The sequence below is a fragment of the Armigeres subalbatus genome, chromosome 1 (genome assembly GCF_024139115.2).
Source record: "Armigeres subalbatus isolate Guangzhou_Male chromosome 1, GZ_Asu_2, whole genome shotgun sequence".
NCBI classification, from domain to species: Eukaryota; Metazoa; Arthropoda; class Insecta; order Diptera; family Culicidae; genus Armigeres; species Armigeres subalbatus.
Window position 1 is genome coordinate 91,457,521 of NC_085139.1, and position 18,986 is coordinate 91,476,506.

Consider the following 18,986-nt stretch of genomic DNA (forward strand, 5'->3'; position numbering starts at 1 on the left):
CTGAAGTCAATTATACTTATTGAACAATAAAACCTAGCAAAGTAATTCTGTCACTCCACGAAAAGTATTGTTATTGCATAATGATTTTTTATCTGTGTTTAATTTCTGTCGGCCTATTTGCTGACGAGTGACAATCAAAGACGTCGAACAGATGATTTTCAGAAAGGAGACCCTCATAACGTACCCATCAACATGTGCCGGCTTCTACGGCTATACTTCCTCTCCGAGGCAAGGTAGGAAGAGCTATTTTTTCTCTTAAAAGAACTCAGTCGGCCCGAGTTTGATCTCAGATAAACTGGAATGGGAGGCAGGCACGATTACCAATCATCTACCAGCCTCGCCTGGATGCAATAATAGTTTATGACCAATTGAAATGCCGGTTTTGAAAATATGTAAAAAAGTAATTTAAAAACTTGTCGATAACTAAACATTGTGGATTTTTGTAGTTTTTAATTGGTGTTTAAGTTGCCAAAATAATAGCTCAGAAGAATCAGTGTTATCTGTTCCTATTGAAATAGGTTTAAAACCGGGAACATTAGCCCGAGATAATGGATGTGTATGCAGAGTACAGACACGTGCTGCCGATTGCTGGTCTGCTCCAGTTATTTTTTTTGTAGGAATCTTGTATTTCTTTAGTTATTCTAATATAATAAGTTTCACCAATAGATGCAAATATAGTTTCACCAATGCAATGATGTCTCGCTTAACTTTGCAAAAGGACCGAAGCAACATTTTTCATGAATTATTTTGAATATTTCAATCAACAAACTAATATGAAAGCATTTGATTGCAGTACTCAAATTAATTCATAAAAAAATGTTACTTAGGTCTTTTTGAAAAGTTAAGCAAGATGTGATTAGAGCATGGACAAAAGCAAAGTCTGCTACAGTGGCCTGAATTGCCTCAATGAGAATAGGCTTTCGACAGCGGATTGTAAAGTACACAAAACAGTAATAAAACGTTGTTGTACGGGAAAGGCAAACAGACAACCTCTCGGCTCGGTTTTCAAATATAGTTGAGAAAATAAACAATTAGATATCTCATTAGCGTATTAGCGTCCGCTGCTCAAACAAAATTGTATTCCCAGTACCAACTGTGACGTTCAAGATAAGAGTCATATCTAGAAATATCTTGTTCCGCTCATTTAAGATTCGCCTTCTACAGCATAATTATCTAATTTCCAAAACAATGATAATCAATTTCGTCGATGATTGTCGCCACCACGCCAATCTGTTTCGATGACAGATTGATTGTCTGTTTTGCTCGCAATTTTTAAATGGTGATTGTAAATGGGAGCAATAGAAATGATTGTAATGGTTGTCAGTCTGTCGTTAATAAAGATTAAACAGCTATTGAAGCGCGCATCGTTGCTTTCCAGTCATGTCAATAAACTTGCTGGCGCACTTATGCACCCAAGGTTGGCATGGACATACAAGATTTGCACTTTAACTTAACTTTAACTTAACTTTAACTTAACTTTAACTTTACTTTAACTTAACTTTAACTTAACTTTAACTTAACTTTAACTTAACTTTAACTTAACTTAACTTTAACTTAACTTTAACTTAACTTTAACTTAACTTTAACTTAACTTTAACTTAACTTTAACTTAACTTTAACTTAACTTTAACTTAACTTAACTTAACCTTTAACTTAACTTAACAACTTAACTTAACAACTTTAACTTAACTTTAACTTAACTAACTTAACCTTTAACTTAACTTTAACTTAACTTTAACTTAACTTTAACTTAACTTTAACTTAACTTTAACTTAACTTTAACTTAACTTTAACTTAACTTTAACTTAACTTTAACAACTTTAACTTAACTTTAACAACTTTAACTTAACTTTAACTTAACTTTAACTTAACTTAACTTAACTTTAACTTAACTTTAACTTAACTTAACTTTAACTTAACTTTAACTTAACTTAACTTAACTTTAACTTTAACTTTAACTCAACACAACAACTTAACTTTAACTTAACTTTAACTTAACTTTAACTTTAACTTAACTTTAACTTTAACTTAACTTTAACTTAACTTCAACTTTAACTTAACTTTAACTTAACTTTAACTTAACTTTAACTTAACTTTAACTTAACTTTAACTTAACTTTAACTTAACTTTAACTTAACTTTAACTTAACTTTAACTTAACTTTAACTTAACTTTAACTTAACTTTAACTTAACTTTAACTTAACTTTAACTTTAACTTAACTTTAACTTTAACTTAACTTTAACTTAACTTTAACTTTAACTTAACTTTAACTTAACTTTAACTTAACTTTAACTTAACTTTAACTTAACTTCAATTTGTTTTGCGGACGCTTTATGATATCAGTGTATCTTCTTTTAATGCCGGTAAAAATAGATAACTTATCATTGATGCAAAATATTTCTATCCCACCTCTCCCGCAACGTTTGCGCGCTCATCGCTTCCACCGCACCGCCGCCGCGACGCGAAATAGTTATGCAACAGGTGGTGGCAGCCGAGAGGAATGTACCAAACATAGTAATAGTACGGACAGTTCTCTGATCCACCACCATTCACTTTTCAACAACAGATGAGAAATTTGGTGGAGACGGCGCAGTTCGGTTCCAGCTTTTGCATACGGTTGACACTTGCGGCTAGTGGCTTGTCAGTGACGAGAGGGTGGACTTTGTTTGGGCCACAAATCGAAGTTTAGTTAATACGTGTATTTGCGAAACAAACTCCAACGTGATCTGAGATATAGAATTTTGTGAATCAGGCGCTTAATCCAGCCACGTTGGATCCGCAGCAGTTGGCTAAGCATGGCTAAGGAAGTCATCATAACCGATCGAGAGCTTTATCCAAGTCATCAGATTCCAGACGGTATGTGACGTACAGCAAAATAATAGTGCATTTACTGTTTTATTTTCAATTACGCTTCGCTATCAGAAAGTGCTGGATTGCGGTTGTGCTTCCGGAAGGTTTTATCTAGACGGTGTGTTTACAAGCCACATGCATTAATGCAGCGTGTTCCAAACCATGATATGGCGACCCATTCTCATTGCAAACACAAGGCAAACCAAGTGACTACTTATTCGCCCTTTTCGTATTGTTTTCCGTTGGGAAACCTCGTAGAATCAAGTTTATTATTATCAGATTAAATTTTATTTCAATGACCAACTTACTCATCAACACAGGATTCATGTTTCAATTAAATTAAGTTGATGCGTACAAGTGAACAGTCCAGTCCATTCGCAAACGTTTTAACCCAAAGGGATTGAGAAACCCAGCCTAGCGCTGTAGTGACGGAATCATGATTCATTGCTCGGATGGGTTCTATTTCATCAGGAACCGAAGCAACGAACAGTTCCACCGTTATGGCGGAACGGTTGCTTATGAATTAATACTTTTCCGGGGCTTTTTACAATCTTGACGCATACATCATTTGCATTCTCGTTAGATTTTGCGTACCATGAAGTGATGTGTTATTAAACATTCCGTGGCGCAAAGGGAGATTCCGTTTCGTTTTTCTTGGTGGGGGAGCATGGTTCAATATGAACCTTCTTATTTTGTTCGATATTTTACAAATTGTGCTTGAAAAGTTGACCTTATGCAAAACGGAATTGTGGGTGGGGTACATTTTAAGTTTCGCATTGCTAATAAATGTATAGCGAACTGAACGCATATCTGATGAGTACAACGCATATCCGATAGTAGAATCGTTGAATTTTGGTTAAAATCGAAGTAATGCTTTTAATACGTCAAAGTTATTCGGTAAACTACAGGTGAATTGTTATCGAAATAGGCGATCCAAAATTTAGTGTGAATGATTCAAGGAGATATTTTCACCATGATTGCGTTTTATGCCATTCTCTGATGTTTGCAATCAATATACAATAGATCGAAACCCTTAGTTAGCAGTTAGCGATGAATTGAAGATTATTGTGAATAGTTCAATTAAAAAAACAATTTTCGATTCATTTACAGAATTTATTCGCCACGTCCTGTCTGACGGATTAGGACTAGGGACACGGCAGGTATTTTTGTCTGTTCGAAAACCAATAAAAGAGACGCTTTTTTGTAAAACTCATACGTACCAAATCGTAAGCTCAGGAGAAACGTTCTGCTATAGTGGAGTTCTAGCAAATGTACGTTGCTTTCGTTGGTTTTAGCCCCTACGACGATGGACGGAAATACCTGCCGTGTCCCTATTACACGTTTCTGAAAAATCATTAATTCAAAATGTCGTGTGAAAGATGTTTTCTTGAAATTACCATAAACTAATATTTTCAATCCCTGTTGGTATGGTATGCACTGAACTAGAAACTGAACTGGAGAAACGTGGATGCAAAATGTATAACACTGCAATACCTAAGTCAATTTGAACAAATATGAAAATAAATAAAATGTTGATGAAGGATGATGTAGGTAGAAAGCTTCCAGGCCGTTGTCCGAAGTGCTCACATTCATTAACATAAAGCAACAAAAAATCCAATGACCTAAGCACTTTTTCCTTCCAAATTAACCATTGATTTGCATAAATCTATCCAGGCTGTTGTCGAAACTGGATTTGGATGGAATAAATTAATGAAAATCCGGTTTCGGTGCTGGATGATTTGAACACAGGTCAAACTGAACGCGTGATTGTTTCTGTTGGTGAATCGGTGCTCGTGATCAGAAGGATGCAAGCGGGAAGCCCCAGCGCTGAGTATTCTCTGATTAATTTCTTTAATATTAGGGGAAGAGGTTCGGTTGTGGGCACCGTTCGGTTATGGGCACCCCTACGTATCTTTTGACAGATAACAGATGCTGTCATTCTGACAACCGTCATTTGTTTGCTATAGTAACAAGATGTTTTGTGCTCAATATCAAACCAAATAGACATCTCTACTTTGAACTACGAACAAATCAATTTTTTTCACAAGAAAAACAATACGAAAGTTTTTTTTTTACCTTTTTTAACGTGTCATAAATTAAAGTGATTCAAATGGAAAAATGAGTTCCAATGCGTATTTATTAGGGTGGTTCAAAAAATAGATTTTGCTCCACAGTGCTCATCTGATTCTTTACTAAGTTCTGAGTGGCCTTTGAGCTCATTTGATTTAAAACTGCTTTAGCACAAGCCGTTTCAAGTTTTCACTGAGTGAAACCTGTTGAGTATTGAGTAATTCTCGCTGAAACCGGGCCACTATTTGCACGAGGTTCTCAAAATGCCTAAATTTATGTTCATTCGAAAGCTTTCGGCGAGTATATTAAGGATCCGAGTTAAATTCATCAGAAATATGAACCCCTCGTTAGTTATACACGAAATCATTTGTATGGACCCCTCGATTTTTGTCAATTCTTGACTCATCAAAACTGTCATAACTCCAACATTTCTCAACCGATCATAGAGATCAGCATATCGTTGGAAAGAGGAAGAGTGTATCCTCGATAAAAATACATGCAGCCATATTGATTTTGGCCGCCATCTCGGATTTCTTTTTAAAAACCATTTTACCGCCAAGTTCGCAACCACTGATTTTGAATATTAACGCATCGATAGAAAGCTTAGCTTATTTTGTGCATTGTGACCGAAAATCTCGAGTGTATTATTTTCTATCAAAAGTTATGTACGATTTACCAATACAAAAATTCTTGAATTATTTAATACAATAACTTGAATACGGCTGAATTTTGGTCAAATCGGGCTATGGGATCAAAATTTATGGCCAAAAAATTATTTTTTTATTATGAATGAGAAAGGCACCATTACCGCTAGGGTGATTAATCAGGGTTTTTAATACAATATTCGTGAACCAATGAAGAAAATGAAATCCATTTACCTACAGTGTAGTTTAAATCGTTTCTTATGTGATTGTTTTTTATATCCTCCCTAATGCACGAGAAAGGCATGATCACTGCTAGGTGGATTGATTTGAATTTGTTAGTGCCTCCTGGCTATTTTTCAAGTTATACGCCACAAATGGATGCCCACTTTCGAACCTCCTCTTCTAATGACTTCGGTCTAAAATTCTGAATTTTGGGAAAATCATTGCTTTATTTTGCTCTCATGCATGTATACAGAGAATACAATACTCGGTTCGCAGCAGCATCGCTCGATCTTAGGCTGCGCCCTTGCTCACAGCGCCGCACACCTTTTTTATTTACCAACTGGATCTGAAGCAAACGACATCGTTGCAGGGTTGCTGTCGTATACTTCCCATCCAGCTCTTACCACCTTCTGAAAACTGGGTTCGCCGTAAAGTCGAACAAAATCGTCGACCTTCATTCGCCATCACACACCGCCAAAGTTAGGGTAGAACGGTCCAAGATGCACCCCTTAAGCTTTTCCGATGTTTTCGCCCATATAAACAAAAATACCCAACCATTTCAACGTATAGGTGCAAAATTTACAAACCCAGCTACATTTTACAATGATCTCCTATTCAAAACAATAAGGTTTTCATGATTTTCTAACGCATTTAAAAAATGTTTTAAAAACAGGCCTGGGGCAAAATGCCCGAATGTGGGTGTAAAATGACTCAATTATCTCAATTGCATGTAAATTGATGGTGAACGCATGGTTGTTTGTTTTTTCTTAATGGATTGAACTACAATTTTACGGGTGTGGTGGAAGAATAGCAAATCGTTAAATTTGAGTGAATATGAAAGGGATTTTGCTATTTTTTTTTTCAATGGAGCTCAATGATGGACAGCTAATTATGAATTGTAATGGTAAGACCGCATCGTGCTTTCGTGCTGTGCGGTTCTATTTTCTCTCTTTGCTGAAGGAAGTTTTCAATACTACCCGAAGCTATTTTAATTTCCACAGTGATTCTCAGCGCTATTTGTGCCTACTGATCCCGTTACGATCTTTGCTTGCACTCGTGCTTTCGTTTTACGTGGGACCCATTTGCGGAAGTAAAATTCCGACAAGCAGTGGTAATCCTGCAGGGACACAGTTCTGAAAAACAAAACTCTTAAAAGGTCATGTCTCCACGGTCAGCAATGAGCATTAATAAAAACAAGAGGGCGGGTAAGTCTCTGAATTCTTCACTTCCTTCTAGGAAACAAGGTTTCAAGACCGTTCTTAGCATTTTTTTTACGAAATTCCTCCGAACATCCATCTTAAATTATTGCCAAGTATTTCTCCGTTAATCCTTCCAAATATACCCTAGAAATTCCATTATTTTCTCAGTACTTGCTTGAGCAATTCACTTAGGAATTCTCTAAGAAATTTCCACATCTCCTTTCCTAGAACTTCCACCAGAAAATCTTTCAGAAATTTCCATGTAAACTCCTCCTGGCATACTCTCTGGAGTAACTCCAGAAATTCCATCAAGATCTCTTCATTAATTACTTCGAGGTCTTTCTAGAAATTCCCTTTGAATTCATTCAGAAACTCACGTGGAAGCCCTCGATAGTCACCTCCTACTCACGCCCCGGGAATTCTTTCGAAAATTCCTCCAAGAACTCTCCCAGAAAATTGTTCCCAGATTTATTTCTTCGGGAATTCTCCCGGAAATTCCTTGCAAAATTCGTCTGCAAATTCATCTTGGTCTGTGGTATCTATCTCCGACCAAATTCCAGTCCGGCTCTTTATTTATCTCACTCAGCGACCGTATCACAGATTTGCAATCAAGCCCAGGATTCCGACATAATTGTCACCGTAGGTGATTACAATCTTCCTGAGTTGACGTTGTCATTCGACGAAGACATAAGTACTTTACTTCCAATTAACGCCTCATCGGAGCAAGAGATTGCCCTTGTCGAATCGATGGTTGCCTCTGGATTGCATCAGATCAACTCCCTGCATAATTCAAATGGCCGTATTCTTGACCTGGCATTCGTTAACGAGCCCAACATAATTGAATTTCTTAAACCACCTACTTCCCTACTTCGTATCGACAACCATCATAAACCGTTTGTTCTTCGGATCAGTGTGAATGACAACAACAGAACTACCGATTTTCCGAATCACGACGACGGATTTGACTTCCGACACTGCAACTTTGCTGATCTTAACAACGCCATTTTGTTTATCGACTGGACAGACTCCTTCAATGGCAAGAACACTGATGAAACCGTATGCGTTTTCTATGACAAGCTATATGGTATCTTAAACCAGTACGACCCGCGGAGGCGAAAGCCAATTCCCTTCAAACATCCCTGGTGGACATCAGAGCTGCAACAGCTCCGGAACGCACTACGGAAAGCTCGCAAACGATTTTTTCGCACACGTTCTGCAGACAACTGGAACAGCCTCCGCTCAATAGAATCAAGCTACACCGAACGGCAAGAAGCCGTATTCCGTGACTATGTCGCTCGCCTGGAAGAAACTGCTAAACACAATCCGTCCTCGTTTTGGTCGTTCATACGCAATCGTAGGCAATCAAATGCCATTCCTACCAACTTGACCTTCAAAGATCGTTCAGCTGATACACCGGATGATTCTGCAAACCTTTTCGCCGATTTTTTTTGATGGAGTGCATAGTTCTTCTTCGCCGAATTTTGCTCCCGAAACTCTACGAAACGTCCTGCTTTTTGATGTTAACCTCCCACTTAAAGTCGTTTCGCAAAACGATGTCCTCGCAATATTGAAGAAATTAGACATTTCAAAAGGACCTGGTACGGATAGGCTATCGCCGATGTTCATCAAGGAGTGCGCTGTGTCATTGCAGGCACCGTTGGCAGTGATCTTCAATAAGTCACTGCATGAGGGATCATTCCCTGAACTATGGAAAACGGCCGCCATTACTCCGATAATTAAATCGGGTGACAAACACGAAGTCGAAAACTACCGAGGTATATCTATTTTATGCTGCTTGGGAAAAGTCTTCGAAGAGCTTGTCCATAACGTATTGTACGCCGCATCCCAGCCACTGCTATCCGATTTTCAACACGGTTTTGTGAAGAAGCGATCGACCACATCGAACCTAATGTCGTATGTGAATTATATCTCGAAAGAGATCGAGGCTCGACATCAAGTAGATGCAATATATTTCGACTTCTCTAAGGCCTTCGACAAAGTTCCCCACGAGCTCACTATCCAGAAATTCAAATATCTGGGTTTTCCCGACTGGATAACGCAATGGCTGCACTCATATTTAAGTGGAAGAAAGGCCTTCGTCAGATTGAATAACTCTCGTTCACACGCGTTTACCATTACGTCCGGTGTCCCGCAAGGAAGTGTACTTGGACCTTTAATCTTTGTACTGTTTATAAACGACCTATGTAGTCGGCTAAAATCGGGCCATTTACTGTATGCTGACGACCTAAAAATATTTAAAGTAATCTCATCGCATCTCGATTGTTGTGCGCTTCAAGCCGATATAGACGAACTCCAACTGTGGTGTTCGGAAAATGGAATGGCTCTCAACATAAGCAAATGCAAAGCTATATCGTTTTCTCGCCGAAATACACGTATCGAAAATGGGTATACGATAGGTTCCACTCAATTAGAACGTGTAGATTTGATCCGCGGCCGTGGGGTGACCATTGATACCAAGCTTCGTTTTAATGAGCACATCAGCATGACTACCGCGAAAGCATTTGCTGCATTGGGTTTCATTCGTCGAAATACAAAGGACTTCACGGACATCTATGCACTCAAAGCACTATACTGTTCAACGGTGCGAAGTATCTTGGAGTATGCAGTATGTGTGTGGTCCCCATACCACGTGACACAATCTATCAGGATTGAAAAGGTTCAACGATGTTTCATCAGATACGCCCTCCGTCGGCTTCCCTGGAATGATCCTGTAAACCTCCCGGACTATTCCAGCCGCTGCAAACTTATAGGGCTGGAGACACTTGCGCTTTGTCGGACTAATCTGCAAAGGCTGTTTGTTTTTGATATTTTACGTTACGTTTTACGCTCCTTCTCGGCATCTGCGTGAACGCGATCTTATTATGATTCAGCGTCACAGGACGTCATATGGTTTTAACAACCCTCTGGAAAACTGTTTTCGGTCGTTTAATAGTGCAAGTGCTGTTTTGATTTTAATGTGTCTAAACTAGTTTTTAAGAATAGAATAAGAAATATTAGATAAGAAGCAGTCTGAGGAGTTTTATAATTCAAGACGAAGAAATGAATAAATAAATAAATCTGGCTATTTCTCCAGATATTCTTACAAAAACTAGCAGACCCGACGAATTTCGTTTCGCCTAAAATTGATTTATTCTCTGATAAGTTCTCGAGTTATGCAGTATTTTCTGGCTTATTTGTATGGGAGCCCTCCTTTCCAGAAGGGGGAGGGGTTTCGAACCACCACAAAAACATATTTTCCCTTCTAAAAATCTCCAGATGTCAGATTTGGTCCCATTAGCTTGATTAGTTCTCGAGTTATGATGAAGTTAATATTTCATATGTATGGGAGCCCCCCTTTCCAAAAGGGGGAGGGGTCTCGAACCTTCTTAAGAACCTCCCCCGGCCTCATGCATACAAATTTGCACGCCAATCGGTTCAGTAGTCTTAAGGGTCAGACAGACAGAAATTCATTTTTATGTATAAAGATTTCATCAAAACTATTTCGGAATTACCTACAAAAAATCCCCTTGGAAATCCTCTGGAAATAATTTAAGGAATTCTCCTGGAAGATTCTGCAGCAATTCTCAAAACTGCACATACTTTTCTTAAAATTTCTACAAAAAAATCATTCAAAATGCCCTTCAGGATTTTTAAAGATTTTTTTCCAGGAATTCGCAGCAATATCTTAAATTACTTCAAAAACTCCTCCAGAAATCCCTTTAAAAGTTCCCCCGAAAAGTTCTTCAAGAATTATTCGGGAATTCGTTTCGGAATTCCCACATTAATTTCTCAAGCTATTCTGCAGAAAATTTCTCCAAGAAGTTCTTTTTTCAGGAAGAACTTCCGAAGGAACTTTCGTAGAAGTATCCGAAAGGATTTCTGAAGAATTTCCTAAAGTAATTCTTGAAGAAATTCGCGATGGAATTCCTGGTTTGTGTCCCAGGGGGATTTTTATGAAAAAAAATCTTGATGGATTTACCGATGGATTTCCTGGAGATATTTTCGGAAAAAAAAACTAGAAGAAACAAATCTAGGAGAAATTTTAGAATAAGAAGTTTCGTTTTAATGAACTTCCTAAGGAATTTTCAGAGGAAAATATTTATGAATGTCCGAACAATTTTCAAATACAGTTTTGAAATAATTTCAGACTGAAATACAAAAGAATTCTAAAGAGCAATTTCAGGGGGCGTTCTTGGAGCAATTCCTTAGTTTCCTGCAGAACAATTCCCACATTTTTAGATAAAAAACATCTTTATGTTCGGCTGAAAATTTGTTGAATAAAAAGGGATCTATTGGGCATGTTGCTAAATAGTAGTTTGTGCAACTAGTTGCAAAAAGATGATTTTTTCAGCACGAGTTGTACGTTTATCCAACGAGGCTTGCCGAGTTGGATAAATACTACGAGTGCTGAAAAAATCGAGTTTTGCAACGAGTTGCACACGCTATTTTTTGCAATGACGAAAAATGAGCTTTGTTATGATAAATCTGTACCAAAATAGTAAAGACCGATTTACTCCACATGATAATTTTTGCCAATAAATAATGTTGCTGCAGATAACAATCAGTGTCTATGTTATCATGCCGCATCGCATAGCTCTAAAAGCCTTGAATGATAGATGAACTCGTCTTTGGAAAATTCTGATGTTATGTCCATCAAACTATTTCATTTATTACGCGACGCAGAGAATACACTATCTGAACACTATCCCAAGCTAATTCAGCAAAATGTAGTCATGTAACTACTGTTCCGATGTAGGATTTTTATTATAGCATCCAAATGAGTGCTTTAATGGATATTATGCAACCCATTTGAGTTGCATAATGTTCATTAAAGCACCCATTTTGTTGGTATGGAAAAGTAGGCCGTTTTATCACTCAAAGACGAACTGTAAGCCAGGTATTATGATCAGGAATTGCAAAAAATTTGTTCCCACGTCGCACTTTTTGGCCAGAGAACAGCTCCACGCTAGTCGCAGTTTATGAGTAGATCGTCATCCAATGATTGAGATTTGAAGACTTGATCGACAAACACCACCTCAATTTGTCAAGCTGAGTTGATCGGTTTAGGAAAGTCGGCCCTCCAAGCCTCCTATCAAAAAATCGTTTTTGAAGTTTTTAACCTTTTCGTTACACGTTGGTATACGAGAAACGCATGTTGCCGATATACTCATATATTTTTAGAGCTTAAAGGGAAGCGTTGAGGAACGGTTTTCCATGAAAGTTACTGTTTTCTTAGTAATTTTCATACAAACTTAAAACCGCGCGTGCTCACTCAATTTACATCCAAATTAGCTAAAAATGTAGGTGGGTGAATAAAAAGGAAACTGCAATCGTTTAAGCATCGGGGGGCAAAAAAGTCAAAATTTGGATCTCTCTATTGCATAATTATGTATGATGTGTAACATATCTTTAAAATATTACTTCTACAAATGTCACGTACTTTATGGAATCCATAATATGGATGTTCCGAAGCATTAACATACACTATTTTGTAAAAACAATAGCCTCACATTTACAAAGACGATGGTTTTGCTCAATGCTACATGTAGGTACCATTTCAAGAAAAATCCAGGTCATGCTGGTCCGTTGTGTACTATATCAAATATAAATATGCTTAGAGTACAGAGCCTTCTATCGAAATTTTGGCTTCCGAGCGGTGTTATAAACATTCTACCACTCCAAAATAAACAGAAATAAAAAAAAAAAACCCAGATTAATCCACCTAACGGTGATGGTGCCTTTCTCGCGCAAAAAGGTAATAAATGTAGCCTTTACGCTTACACCTCGATGATGTACAAGAAAGGCAAAACAGTTACACCGTCTAATGTTATGATAAAAAAATAGTAAACTAGTAGACGACAGATGGCGCTGCCAAAAGTTTCTCGAATTTCCTATGTTCGAATTTTGACTTTCGGACAATTTCATAGTACTATGAAACTGAACGAAGACCATACTTACGCCTAAATGCGTGCAACACGAGCATCTTTATAGTGCGATGAAACTCTTAATGGGAAGCCACGGATAAAATATTCATAGATGCAAGGCATTTTTCATAACACATTATTGTTCTATGTGACTATGTCTCATCACTATTTTAATATTATCTATTTTTTGCAATTTGCAATTATTATGAAATTCAATAGTGATCAACAGCATTTTAGTCTCTGTCGGATGCAACTTGTTGCAAGAAAATCGGTTAAGAGTTTCTATGTGAAAATTTGGCTAATGTTTTTTATGGCATTTTGTGCACACACACGCACACACATACACACACACACGCACACACGGACAGACAGACATTTGTTCAGCTCATCGAGCTGAGTCGAATGGTATATAACACTATGGGTCTCCGGGACTTTTATTAAAAGTTCGAATTTGGAGTGAAATGATAGCCTTTCGGTACAATTTAGTTGTACGAGAAAGGCAAAAAAAATTTGCACTATTTTTTTGCTTTGATAGTACGTACGTTTCGATAGTATGTACACTAAAATCACGCAGGTGTACATACGTACTATCGAAGTTGGGATTTTCTCGAAATTCATATATGCTAATCCTTACTGTTAAATAGTGGTGCGGATAAAGCGCTCTGCTTAACTAGTTTAGCACATCACTATGGGCTTTGTAGCCGTGAGGTTGGCGAGGCCAATCATCTAGACGCATGTGCTGTGGAGTGTGGGTTTGATTCTCAACCGGTTAAGAAGAAAACTTATCGTAAAAAGAAAAACACTGGAGACACTGGACCACTGGGTGTTGTGTAAATGTCGTGTCCGTTGTCTAATGCTAGATGTTAAGTGTTCAGTTTGTGCGACCCATGGTCGAAGACGGTGATTCTGTCTTTCTAAAATAGATGATTTTTGTGTGTTCAACTTTAACTTCAACTAGGGACACGGCAGGTATTTCCGTCCATCGTCATAGGGGCTAAAACCAATGAAAGCAACGTACATTTGCTAGAACTCCACTATAGCAGAGCGTTTCTCCTGAGCTTACGATTTGGTACGTATGAGTTTTACAAAAAAAAACGTCTCTTTTATTGGTTTTCGAGACTATGACGAACCGACGAAAATACCTGCCGTGTCCCTACAACATCAAAAAATGACAAATTTATGGATGTATCCAGTTTTCCGCGAGCGGTAATGGCCGCTAGCTTGCCTGCCGGCTAGTCTTTGATTTGACATTTTTGAAAGTCAACTGCACCCACCGTTCCCTGCATTTTGATCAATGTGATAAATAATAAGGTGTGCATCCTCTTCATCAGCACATTGCTTATAATGCTGGGAACGGTGGGTGCAGTTAACCTCCACAAATGTCAAATCAGAGACAAGCACGTGCATGCCAGGCAAGCTGGCGGCCTTTACCGATCGCGGAAAACTGGATAAGGTATTCTCAATCCAGTTGAAAACCGGAATTGGGTGCTAGTGAAGTTGGATTTTTTTCACAATCCGTACGTTAAACCTAACTTCGGAAGTGGTGCGCTGTTTTCATATCGCGAAGCGCTATTCAGCGCACCACTTCCGAAGTTAGGCTTAACGTACGGATTGGGAGAAAATCAACTTCGCTAGCACCAATTCAGTTTCAACTGGATTGAGTATATTTAATATTAAATATGTTTCCTTAGTAAGGGAGCATCCATAAATTACGTAACGCTTAGAGATAGGATGGGTGGGGGTGACCGAAGTGTGACAATCCATACAAAATTTTTAAATGATTCATACAAAAAGTGTGACATAGGGAAGAGGGGGGTTGAAAATGGACATTTTTGCGTTACGTTATTAATCGATCTTCCCTAATTCCAAAGGCGTTCGAAAAATGCAACAGGTCAACTGCACCCACCGTTCGAGCATTTGGATCAATGTGGTATATAAAAAGGCTTGAATTCACTGAATCAGCATCTTCTTATACGGCACATTGGTCAAAATGCTTGAGGCGGTGGGTGCAGTTGACCTCCACAAACGTCAAATCAGAGACTAACCCACAGGCCAGCTGGCGGCCTTTACCGCTCGCGGAAAACTGGATACACATCTGTGGAGGTTATTTTCAAATGTAACCGTTGAAATCATTCGAGCTTTTTCAAAAAGCTCATTTCTAACAATTATTGTTGAAATAATAATATTTTGTCATTGATATTATCTTAACAAATCTTGTTGGAACAATAAATTTAAAATTATTTTCAATAAAATGTGACAATTTGAAAACAACAATCATATTTTTTGGTTCTATGGTAACATTTTTCTGTCCGTGTAGAAAAAACTGACGTAGTCCTACGCCAAAAAGGATTGAGGTATAAATTAGGGTCTCGCCGACATTTCTCACCAACATGAACGCAGGTTCGTGGTTGCAAACAATCCCATTTGATTTTGCCGTGACAGCTGCTCGTGGTTGCAAACAAACCGAATAAAAGTGTGAGTGAAACGTGCGTGTACGTACACGATCGCTGAAAGCCTAATTAGGCTAAGTTTAGTTTAAGCACAGACAAACAGACGTAACACCTTGAACATTTTTCTGAAAAATCCATCGCTCAACTCCTCTACCACCGTCTTGCGAGCATGTTACACGAAACGATGTTTCGTATGACATCGTCACCAGAAGGCGCTGGAGTGAAATGTCAAACCCGTAGGATTTCGGCATTAGCGCCTATAGTTGTGAATTGCGCAATCAATCAAATTCAAATTGATCGTTGAAGTCATGGTCGATGGTAATTTCTCTAGTGTTACGTCTGTTTGTCTGTGGTTTAAGTTTAAACAATGTAATTCATATACGGATCAATTCAACCAGAGGAAAAATCCTAACTGCCAAGGGCAATTGATATGTCTAGATCAACATTTGAAAAGGGCGTAACAGTCAAAATTTATTCCTTCAGATTTTTCGTCCACATATTATTTTTTTATTTTATTCAGACTAAGGCCGAAGTGGCCTGTGCAGTATATAAGAGTCTTCTCCATTCGGCTCGGTCCATGGCTACACGTCGCCAACCACGCAGTCTACGGAGGGTCCGCAAGTCATCTTCCACCTGATCGATCCACCTTGCCAGCTGCGCACCTCGCCTTCTTGTGCCCGTCGGATCGTTGTCGAGAACCATTTTCACCGGGTTATTGTCCGACATTCTTGCTACGTGCCCGGCCCACCGCAGTCGTCCGATTTTCGCGGTGTGAACGATGGATGGTTCTCCCAACAGCTGACGCATGCACAGCACTTTCGAAAACTCCGAGTGCGCGTTGGTCCTCCACGAGCATCGTCCAAGTCTCGTGTCCGTAGAGGACTACCGGTCTAATGAGCGTTTTGTAGATTGTCAGTTTGGTACGGCAGCGAACTCTATTTGATCGGAGCGTCTTGCGGAGTCCAAAGTATGTACGCTTTCCAGCCACTATGCGTCTCCGAATTTCTCTGCTGGTATCATTTTCGGCAGTCACCAGTGAGCCCAAGTACACAAATTCTTCTACCATCTCGATTTCGTCACCACCGTGGTTGGCTCACATTGTCTTCTCTTGAACCTCTTCCTATCATGTACTTCGTCTTTGACGTGTTGATGACTAGTCCGATCCGCTTGGCTTCCCTCTTCAGTCTGATGTAGGCTTCCTCCATCTTCTTAAAGTTACGTGCCATAATATCTATGTCGTCGGCGAAGAAAAAAACAGCTAGACGGACTTATTGAAAATTGTACCACTCGTGTTAATCCCTGCTCTTCGTATTACCCCTTCCAAAGCGATGTTGAATAGCAGACACGAAAGACCATCACCTTGCCGTAACCCTCTGCGGGTTTCGAAGAGACTCGAGAATGCCCCTGAAACTCGAACTACGCACATCACCCGATCCATCGTCGCTTTGATCAACCGTGTCAGTTTATCCGGAAATCCGTTTTCGTGCATTAGCTGCCATAGCTGGTCCCGATCGATTGTATCATATGCGGCTTTGAAGTCGATGGATAGATGATGTGTGGGCACGTTGTATTCGCGGCATTTCTGCAGTACTTGGCGAATGGCGAACACCTGGTCCGTGGTGGAGCGTTCGCCCATAAAACCCGCCTGGTACTGCCCCACGAACTCCCTTGCAATTGGTGCTAGTCGACGGCATAAAATTTGGGAGAGTACCTTGTAGGCGGCGTTCAGCAATGTGATTGCGCGGTAGTTGCTGCAATCCAGCTTATCGCCCTTTTTGTAGATGGGACACACGACACCTTCCTCCTGCTGCAAAATTTCCTCCTCCCAAATCTTGGTAATGACCCAGTGCATCTAGCCAGTGCCTCACCACCGTGTTTAAATAGCTCTCCTGGTAGTTGGTCAACTGCAGGGGCTTTGTTGTTCTTCAGCCAGCCAATCCGGTAGAATTATGTCCTTCGCACGTTCCCCCAGGTCTATCACTATACCGCCATCTTCGTCTGCCACATCGCCATTCAGGTGCTCTTCGTTGTTGTGCCGCCACCTTTGGATGACCTCACGCTCGTTGGTAAGAAGGTTCCCGTTTATGTCCTTACACATATCCGGCTTTGGTACGTGGCCTTTACGTGGACGGTTTAATTTCACATAGAACTTTCGTGTGTTATTAGCGCGGTACAGTTGCTCCGTCTCTTCACGGTCTCGATCTTCCTGCTGACGCTTTTTCCTTCGGAAAATCGAGTTTTGTCTGTTCCGCGCCTGTTTATATCGTGCCTCGTTCGCCCTCGTGCGGTGTTGCAGCAATCTCGCCCATGCTGCATTCTTCTCTTCTACTAACTGCTCACATTCGCCGTCATACCAGTCGTTTCTCTGATCCGGGGGCACCGTGCCAAGTGCAGCGGTTGCGGTGCTACCAATGGCGGATCGAATATCTCTCCAGCCATCTTCAAGAGACGCTGCGCCTAGCTGCTCTTCCGTTGGGAGTGCCACTTCCAGCTGCTGCGCGTATTCTTGGGCTAGTCTACCGTCTTGTAGCCGCGGCGTCCGACTTCGACGTGTGTTGTACACCGTCGAGAGTTTTGAGCGCAGGCATACTGCAACGAGGTAGTGGTCGGATTCAATATTCGCACTGCGGTAAGTGCGGACGTTCGTGATGTCGGAGAAGAATTTACCGTCGATTAGAACGTGGTCGATTTGGTTTTCCATTTCTTGGTTAGGTGATCTCCATGTGGCCTTGTGGATATTTTTGCGGGGAAAGAAGGTGCTTCGGACTACCATTCCGCGGGAGGCTGAGAAGTTTATGCATCGTTGGCCGTTGTCATTCGATACGGTGTGCAGACTATCCGGTCCGATGACCGGTCTATACATTTGCTCCCTTCCTATCTGAGCGTTCATGTCACCGATGACGATTTTGACGTCCCGCAGTGGGCATCCATCGTATGTCTGCTCCAGCTGTGCGTAGAACGCTTCTTTCTCGTCGTCGGGTCTCCCTTCGTGTGGGCAGTGAACGTTGATGATGCTATAGTTGAAGAAACGACCTTTAATCCTCAGCTTGCACATCCTTGCGTTGATTGGCTGCCACTCAATCACGCGTTGGCGCATCTTACCCAGCACTATGAAGCCCAGCTCATTGGTGGTGCCACAGCTTTGGTAGAAGGTAGCCGCCCGATGCCCGCTTTCTGTCCTGTCCAGCAAATCTCCTGCAGCGCCACGACGTCGAAGTTGCGGGGATGTAATTCATCGTAGATCATCCTGTCGCAACCTGCGAAATGTTCCAAGCTTCCAATCGTGATCCTTTATTCGTCGCCTAGGTCTTTGCCGATTATATCGAGTCGCATTATCTCTTATATTGTTCGTAATGATTGGTTTTCCAGGCGGCTTATTGGGCCTGCGCAAACCTCCTGTCTCGCCGGAGGGCCGTCGTGTCAGGGCTGTTTAGCGTCCCACCTAACACCAGGACTTGGGCTTGTGCGCTTTGAGCGGCACACGGTCGCTTTGGCGGAGCCTACTTGCGGATACATGCAGCTTTTTATAGAGGTTTAACAGGGCCCACTGTCAAACCCCTTTAACTGCGTTAAAGAATGAAAACCAGATGAAAACCAGGGCGAAATTTCAAAACTTGTTGGACGAC

General features: G+C 40.3%; 1 protein-coding gene across 1 annotated transcript in view; it reads left to right on the top strand.

Moving 5' to 3' along the window:
• Positions 1-2,564: 2,564 nt before the first annotated feature.
• The window catches only part of LOC134222742 (sodium-independent sulfate anion transporter-like), a 40,213-nt gene continuing 23,791 nt past the window's right edge, over positions 2,565-18,986 (top strand). Inside the window, exon 1 of the mRNA XM_062701924.1 lies at positions 2,565-2,857. Within this exon, the coding sequence (XP_062557908.1) occupies positions 2,797-2,857 (61 nt within the window). The 5' untranslated portion in view covers positions 2,565-2,796. The remainder of the gene's footprint in view (positions 2,858-18,986) is intronic.